We start from the raw sequence: 9,115 nt of genomic DNA, 5'->3' as shown, positions 1-9,115 counted from the left end.
AATTTTAACTCCACAAAAGTTGTGTTGTTGTTTTTTTTTTTTTACCTCTTTGAGGGGTATCTATCGCACCACACTACAGGTGGATAAACATGCCTATTGCCTCCGTAATAGGGTGCACAACTATGTATTGATTTTTCTCATTGTAAAAGAGAAAAGGTTGTTAGACGGCATTTTCTGAATTCGATTATCAATTCACTGTTGAAGTAAGTTACCCCGTTGACTGACAGGCGCGCTCCTATTGAGTTTAACGCATCGGTCCAATCAGGAAGGGCGGGGGGCGGAGCCTGGATAAAGCAAGCTCTGCCAAATATTCCGAGTCGTGGTTACTTGCAGTTACTTGCTATCCAGGCTCGGAGCAGCACTCAAGCATCCTTATGTTATCGCCCGGCATTTTGGACGGATCTGCAGGATTCAGCCGCAGCAGTTGTTTTGCGACGGAAAGAGACCTATAGTATGAGAACTTTCATCCCAGCTCGTTTGGTTTCGTTCATTTCCATATCCGATCACTCTATTAGTTTCTCTCACCTGATCTCATCGTTTTCTCCTCATTTTTCTACCGCTGTCATCCACAGCTCGTTTGCTGCCAGTTTGTTGCTCACCGCCTCCACCAGCTGAAACGAGGATATCTGGAGCCGTTCTTTCTCTCTCTCTCTCTCTCTCTCTCTCTCTCTCTCTCTCTCTCTCTCTCTCTCTCTCTCTCTCTCTCTCTCTTTCAACCTCCAACCCTGTCTTGTGTGTGTGCGTGTGTGTGTATGTCTGTGTGTGTGTGTGTCTCTTCTCGCTGCCGCCGCTATCACACTTTGGATTGGTACCTGCATTGCTGGTTTACTGTGGGCCGGACTAACACGGGGATTTGTATTCGTCCGCTGCTCGGTCTGCAGTGTTGAGCACCAGCGGCGACACGGGTCGCCCCCCCTTCTCTCTGAGGAATGTACGCGGTGAAGACGGCGCTGTGAATAGGGGAGAATATCAACGACACTCTCCGCTGAATGAACTGCCGTGCGCCCTTTTTTTTGGGGGGGGGGGTGTTTTTTTTTCCTCCTCGCGTAGAAAGGCACTGACTCGGGAGCAGGTCTCTTGGCTGGAGATGCTCTGCGTTTGATCCGGTTCGTGTCCATCAGTGCGCGCGTCCCTGTCGCAGCCGCCGCCGCCGCCGGATCGGGATATAAAGAATTATTTTGTTTGATCGTCTTGTTGGTTTTTTTTTCGTTTGTTTTTTTTCTTTTCTTTTTTTGCGGCTACTCTTCCCAGGGAGCATCTTGACGTCTTGTTTTCGGACATATATCGTTGTTTTTTTTTCCTTCTTCTTCTTCCCTGAGACGGATTGTGACCGGCCCGGAGGCAGCAATAATGGGGGACTCGATGTGGAGATATTATTTTGGAGTTTTGTTTATAGCCTGCAAGGTGAACTTGTCCCGGCCGCTCATTCTGGAGTCCATCTATTGGAACACAACAAATACAAAGTAAGTCGCGCTCAGTCTCTCTCTGTCTCCCCCCCCCCCGCCTTCATTTTAACACAGATTACACAGGACAATAGGACATTTTACCCATTAGGAAGACATGTCTGACTGTGTGTGAGGGGTTGTTCATGGCGGTCGTCCTGCCTCTCATCTCTCATCATCTCGGGCCGTATTTAGGCGGAGTGGACGGACACAGGGCCCGTGCGCTACACTCCGCACCACAGACACAAAGGCGTACGAGGCGGGATTGCTTAAGAGTTTGTGTTATTTATTTATTTGCTAGCGATTTGGCATATTTGGGGTGAGATATTTGACCGATTTCGGCTTGGTGCTACTGACGTTGGTGGCAAAACGACTTGTAGAGCTACGATTCATTTCACCGTCTGCTTCCCCGGTCACGTTTGTCTAGGCAAAACATGGGTGGTATTTGGTCCAAATATGACCAAAGTAGTTTAAATCAAAGAAAAATATAATGTATAAAATACGTTTTCAACTTTTTTTTCTTTTCAGCTTTTGATGGGACCTAATATATATATATATATATAATTTATTTTCTGGTAGTAGTTGGGTATAGGTCCAAATGTTGCGGGTTATATAGTGTCTGATGAAATAAATTACAATGTTTATTATAGCAGCCTGGCTTCAACAGACAGAAAATGAATGCTGGATGTGCTGTAGTAGTTCGATGAGGTCAGTGGTGTTTCACCATCCAACAGCTTGTTATGGGAAACCGCGCCAACTCACGGGCGCAAGTTCGGAAATAAATGAGAGACGAAGTGATGGTCAAGAGTACTGTAGGAATCGGGGCTGTGACATGGTCAGTGAGATGCAGACTTTCGATAGGTCACCGTGCAGCCGCTTGGTTTACAGCCGTGGTTTTTATCCGGTGCCAGCTCCTGCTCACGTCACCTGAGTGTGGCCCTGCATGATCACGTCGCCGCGCGCAGGGTTGGATCGTGGTTATTACGCACGTCAGACGGGGGACTGTTTGGGGCCCACAGACCGGCGGAGGGCGCCTGTCCGTGCGCCCGTTTCCCCACAAGCCGACCTCCGAGGTGTCGTCTGATAATTTGGTTTCTGGCTCCGAGTTACAGTGCATCCTCTGTCCCTCCATTCTCCGGGGCGTAAAACAAACACACACGCAAACAGGAGACAGTGAAGTGTAATGATAGTCTGAACAGGTGTCCGTTGATTGGTCATATATATATGGGCAATGAGGACACTTACAACGACCGACCGACCGACGGGCGTTGATTTGTTCCCCACGGAGAGAATATTGCCCCCCCCCAACATAGTACCATGACCATGTGACGGTACAGCATACAGGCCGGATGTTCCGGTCCTGCTTAAGGTTGCCGTAAGTTATGTCGTCATAGTACTGCCATTGTCAGCCTGCTTCAATCAGAGCGCCGCAAAGTCAAATTTAAACACTCGTTTTGCCATCGCGTCTACAATCCCCGATAAACACAAAGATCAATGGATGTAACTTACACCTGTTGTTTTTTTTTGCCCCCCCCAAAGAGTTGCCGCTTTGGGATGCCGCATGCAGACAGATCCTCCTCGGCCTACTGACACGGCCCATCTATCTATCGATTGAGTTAATCGTCAATCAACTCACAGGCTGGCGTATCATACGCAACATAAATCACATTAACATCTATCTGTCTATCTATCCACACACACACACACACACATATATATATACATTTTGTGGAAATGAAAATGCTAGTTACTCGAATTTCGCTGATGGTCTTTAATGTAGGGATAGGGAGGTGTGATAGTGTGGCGGCTGTGTTGTCTGTGCCATTTGACCACCATTTGGCAGAAATGGCACTGAGGCAACAGACACGCGAAACGGAAAGCATTTGGGTCCCGAGATGCAAACGGATTGGTATCACATTAAGTGCGCAATGGCGTCGAAAAGAAGAACCTGACGAGTTGGGTTGTGTTGCAACGTCTGGCCGATAGCGCGCGCCTTCTGAAACGTATACCGCGGTTTAAAGTGAAGTCTGCGCCCCCGCTTTTTAACCAACCAGCGGGTCGTTTTGTGTTCTCGGGACACCTTTTCCTCTCCGGCAACACGAGAGACAACACAGCAACAACTACCGGCCTAGCGTGTCATTTAACTTGGCGTGTCACCCTTGCATTTTGAAAAGCACCAAAATACGTGTCCACCCTCGGCGCAAGTTTAGAGGGCGCAACCAATGCAACCGGCATACCGCGGAATCAGTGTGTGTGTGTGTGTGTGTGTGTGTGTGTGTGTGTGTGTGTGTGTGTGTGTGTGTGTGTGTGTGTGTGTGTGTGTTCTGTCTGGGTGAGAAGTTCACCGGTAAGGACCAGGCGAGCACGATTCTTAGGGCGGAGTGATACGACGGTGTGACCAGACACTGTTTTTCACCATGTCATTTAACTTGGTGTTCATCCGAAAGAGACACAAAGCAACGTGCACCACCAGCCTTACAGGGCCCTTCAGCAATGCCGCCTTTTTTGGGGGCCGACATTAGGAACGCGTCGCTTTTTAATTTGGAAATTTGGACAGTAGGGTAAACCTGGCGTATATTCATTAATGCGTGTTAAGTTTTTTTTTAATTAGAGACGTCGGGCTGAATAAAAGATAGTCCAATGTTTCCACGGTTCAGTGAAGACCTTGTGCCCCTCATGACATTTTCAGTCAGGCTTATTAAAACAAAATCCAAAAATGGCTGAATGTCTTGGGTCTGGAGTTCAGCAGTATGTTCGACAGATAGACATCTTTTCGTCTCTCCCTCTCTCTGTCTCTCTTTTAACTTGCGTCCGTTCTCTGCCTATTCAGGGTGGATGAATGTTAGCAATGTGAAGGCTCCAGGCCAGTCTAATGCCTTTGTGTGTAGGCAGAGGGATGAGGATAAAGAAACAGCAAGGCAAAGTGTGCGTGTGTCGTCTGTGTGTGTGCATATTTCTGTGTACATACGTACGTATGTATGTACGTATGTACATACGTATGTATGTATGTGCATGTGCAGTTTGTGTGTACTCGTGTGTATATTAAGCTGCACGTTAAAACAAGCTCATGGAAGAAGAAGAAAAAAAGCAACCCCATTCCTCGAAGCTCAGGGCTTTTGCTATTTAACCTCGTTATTTTTTTGGTCTTACTACTTAACTACCTTTTTACGTGAAAAAATAAACTACCTAAAAAGACTGGTCCCCTCCCCTCCCACACACACACATGAACCTCCCTGCCCTGGTAATCCATTTTGTAGATGGTATCAAGAAACAAAAGGGAGAGCTCGTCTACATGGTTTATGTAAAAGGAACGCTCCCTCTCCTCCACTGCAGTTCATTAAGAGATTACATAGAAGCCTAAAGGCCCTTTGTGACCAGGCAGCGATGGGGGCACCTCCACGGGTCCTTGTGTGAATGGGTGGTATGGTTGGAGAGGGGGGGGTAGTGGTGGTTGAAGGTATGGAAAGAGAAAGAGGCAGAGGGGGGGCATAGAAATGCAGATCTGTCATGAATGACTGAGGAGGCCCTGTTCTCAATGTTGTAATACAGCCGTCCCGTTTCCTCCTCCCATCTATCCATCTTTCTTTCTTTCTTGCTTGCTTTCTTTCTTCCTTTTGGCCAGAGACTCAAGCAGTTGAGAGAGAAAATCCCTCGTTTTAATTTAGCTTCATCTGATCGGCAGGCAGGGTGAAGGAAGTGCTGAACTTGCTGAAGCAAAATAGAGAGAGAGAGAGCAAGAGAGAGAAAGAGGGAGAGAGAGATAGGTGAGTTAAATGTTAGATCCTACCTTGTTTGACACATGGTTCGTAGTGGTGGGGATTTGGGGAGCTGATGGGACTTTTTAGAAAATCTCCTGCCCTGAGAAAAGTTGATGACTGCCTTTGCGTTGGCTGAGGCGGGGGAAGAGAAGGTCTGAGAGGACAGAGAGAAAAATGGGGCAGAGAGAAAGAATAGCGCTAGAGAAAGATGAAGGGAATAAAACGCAGGGAGAGAAGAAACCGCTTGGGCCCCTTCGAGGTGGGGGGTGTTGGAGGGTGTGTGTGTGTGTGTGTGTGGGGGGGTTAATTATGTCTAGGCCCACTAAGATCCCATAGGCCTGGATTACAGGATGAAAGGTAAGGCCAGGAGCATGAAGGCAGCCAACAAGATGGGGACGGGGTGGGGGTGGGGGTGGTGGGGGGAGGGGTTAGGAGTGACAGTCGGTGGTGGAGGGGTTAAAGTCCGTCTGCCCGTCCCCTCGGCCAATTGAGGGCCAAATCCGGGGGCACAGCAAAGCATGGTAGAGTGGATTAACCCTCGCTATGCTGAGCCCGGCTTCTTTTTTGTCTGCCGCCTCGGCGAATCCCCGTTGTCGCCACTGCGAGGGATTGAAAGTCAAACAGTTGTTGTGATCCACCCAGCCCTCCGTCGGCGTTCCTTGTGGTGTGCCTCCCTCTCCCACCCACCCACTACCACCTTTGTCTCCACCATGTTTTCCCATAACTTCAGGGCTACAAGGAGCAGAATGGAGGGGCCGGGCGGACGGGGATTACACCCGGGCCGTCACCGTGGCGGTGTTTTGTCACTGGCGGGCCACACAAATAGCAGGCCAGTGGTTTGAATAGACGCATAGATAGAGAGGAGAGGAGAGGAGTGAATAGTTTTGGAAAATAGAGATGTGCAGTGACAGGAGGATTCGATGTGAGACCGGGGAGGAAAATGAGATGGAGGGAAGGCCAGGGCTGTTGGGAAGAAGGGCTGAGACATGCAGAGACACAAAAAAGAAAAATCATACTTTTTTTTCCTACTGGCAACAGATGTGATTTTCATAGCCCCAGGAGGTCAACCCACATACCCTTTTTGGCTTATCTTCTTTTGCCCATTGCAGCACATGAACACACACACACACACACACACACACACACACACACACACACACACACACACACACACACACACAGGACAGCACTCCCAAGCCTAAAGTGAAGAAAGAGGGTTGGAAGATAAATGAAAAAACAGATGTCACCCAGTCAATTGACTTTTAAGTCCCCCAAACACACACACACACACACACACACACACACACACACACACACACACACACACACACACACACACACTCCAACCTTGGGGTGCCGACCCACCTGTGCACCCAGCTCTCCGTGGTTTGTCACACATGCATCTGTGTGAAAGAATGGCAGAAAAAGTGTGTATGTGTGTGTGCGTGAGAGAAAGAGAGAGAGAGAGAGAGAGAGAGAGAGAGAGATAGTGTAGAATGAGAGTGGGAAGAGATATATACAGCAAGGCCAGAATCACTTGCCTTTCAACTCGCTGAAATTCTCTTTTTTGAAAAGTGATTGCTACCCCAAATTCAACACTGCTCATCATAAATATATGTATTTTTTAAGTCATCAAATGTGTTATTTCTTTGAAGGAGAAGGTGTTAGATTGGCTCGGCAGTATTCCATAATAAGCTGTAGGCAACATGTTGTTTCCTGAAAGAGAGAGCGAGAGAGAGAGAGAGAGAGTGTAGATTTTTCAAAATGGTTAGTTTCATAAACAGTCTTTGTAAAGGAACTTTCTTGTCAGAATGAACGTCTTTTTTTTATTTGCACTTCGCAAAGTTTTAAGGCCACCTGCTCCCTTGTGAGACTGAAGTGACCCACAGAGAGAGAGGGAGGGGGAAAAAAAGACGACCCACAGAGAGAGAGAGAGGGGGAAAAAAAAGACACCTGTGGCCGTTCTCACTTTCGCACCAAAAGGCCCGACAGTGTGCTTCAAGAGGAGGGAACTGATTGATGGCACTTTTGGTTTTAGCGTTGCTGTTACCTCTCACCCAGGCCTGTTGGAGCTGCTGGTGAGTGTTTGGAGAGAGAGAGAGAGGGGGGGGTGTTTGGAGATAAAAAGGATAAGTAAAGTAGGATGGAGGGGAGGAAGAGGAGCTTGGCGAAGGTGTTGACGGTTGGGTAAGACTGACTCCATGCACCCGGGTGATGTGTCGTTGTATGTAGAAGCATATCTCTCATTTTGTCTCTCTTTTCTTTCCCTCATTTTGTTTCTACCTCTCTCTTTCTCGCACTTCTTCCCCCGGCAATGATAATAAAGGACATGATAATCCACATAGCTAACATTGTCAGGAGAAAGCTGCCCTGAGCAGGCATGGCGAAGGACAAATGCTGCATGGTGTGACAGAAAACTGGGACAGATTCATCGCCGACAACATAGGAGGCGTAGAACAAATTCTAAGTTTGTCCATCTTCTGGGCTTAAAGGCTGTCTGCAATGACCTCGTCAGCTCCTTTGAATTTCTAATTTCTTCTACAGGGCGGACAGGGTGGTCGTGTAATCAGTAGGCCCCCTCCTCATCCAGGTTTCAGGTTCAAGCCCCTTGGTGGACAAGCCTCTACCCATCAGTAGACCCGCCCTCTGCTGAGGAGAACAAGCAGAGAGATTTTTTATCAAAAAAGTATCAGATTTGTTCAAAGAAAGACTACATATATATATATATATATATATATATATATATATATGTGTGTGTGTGTGTGTGTGTGTTTGTGTGTGTATATATATGTGTGTATATATATATATATATATATATGTATGTGTGTGTATGTATATATGTATGTGTGTGTATATGTATGTATATATGTATGTATATATATATATATATATATATATATATATGTGTGTGTGTGTGTGTGTGTGTGTGTGTGTGTGTGTGTGTGTGTGTGTGTATGTATGTGTGTATGTATGTGTGTATATATTTGGGCCAGTCAGAATGAGGTTCATGTGAATGGCAGGTCAAGTGGGTTTGGGATTGTGCTGCCTTTTCCCAAATGATCAGGAATCAGTTGTTAGCTATAATGTGCTACATTTGAAATGCTTTACTTCCACTATTTTATTTTTATTTTTTTCATTCGGGGACTCTCAATTCATTTTCAAACCTGGGGATCTGAGCTGTTGGTCTGTAACAGACATGTTAGCCAGACCAGAACTGAAGTGCTGAGCACGTGGCGGTCCTCAAACTCCCGCCCGTACCCCTCTCACACTGCATGGGCCCAAGGAATATTTCCAACGGGGACACACTCGCCCTTGAGAAAGGGGCAAAAAAAGAAAAAAAAGGGCACACTTTTATTTGCTCGCCCTCCAGTCACCCTTCCCAATTATGTTTCTCTGTCTTCCTGTCATTCCACCATGTTTTTTTCCTCCATTACCTTTGACGGTGTTCTCCTTGCTCTCTCTCGGCCAGGCGGAGGTGTGAGAGTTGCAGCTGCTGACTGGGAGTTGTCATGGTGGCGGTGGGGGTAGAGAGAGAGAGATAGAGAGTTTTTACAGAGATCCCATAATGAAGACCCGTCTTTACCCCAGTTTTATTCTTTTACACTGAACCAAACAAAGGTGGCATACTGAAGTGCCAGTGTGTGGTGTTACACAGCGTGCCGGCGTCCTGCGAGCGGAGGCGGTGTGGCGTGACGTGTAACACAGCAGCGTCGGCTGGCCTGTCCTGCCCGCTGGCCCGTCCTGCCGCCTGGCCCGTCCTGCCGGCTGGCCCGTCCTGCCCGCTTGCCCGTCCTGCCCGCTTGCCCGTTCTGCCTGCTGGCCCGTTCTGCCCGCTGGCCCGTCCTGCCGCCTGGCCCGTCCTGCCGGCTGGCCCGTCCTGCCCGCTGGCCCGTCCTGCCCGCTTGCCCGTTCTGC

General features: G+C 48.0%; 1 protein-coding gene across 1 annotated transcript in view; it reads left to right on the top strand.

Annotated features, from left to right (window-relative positions):
* The first annotated feature begins 349 nt into the window (after nucleotides 1–349).
* The window catches only part of efnb2a (ephrin-B2a), a 23,513-nt gene continuing 14,747 nt past the window's right edge, over nucleotides 350–9,115 (top strand). Inside the window, exons 1-3 of the mRNA XM_056288874.1 lie at nucleotides 350–451; nucleotides 573–1,463; nucleotides 8,856–9,070. Of these exons, the coding sequence (XP_056144849.1) occupies nucleotides 1,351–1,463; nucleotides 8,856–9,070 (328 nt within the window). The 5' untranslated portion in view covers nucleotides 350–451; nucleotides 573–1,350. The remainder of the gene's footprint in view (nucleotides 452–572; nucleotides 1,464–8,855; nucleotides 9,071–9,115) is intronic.

This window comes from Lampris incognitus, chromosome 11, assembly GCF_029633865.1.
Source record: "Lampris incognitus isolate fLamInc1 chromosome 11, fLamInc1.hap2, whole genome shotgun sequence".
Lineage (NCBI taxonomy): Eukaryota > Metazoa > Chordata > Actinopteri > Lampriformes > Lampridae > Lampris > Lampris incognitus.
This window is presented reverse-complemented; position numbering and strand designations above follow the sequence as displayed.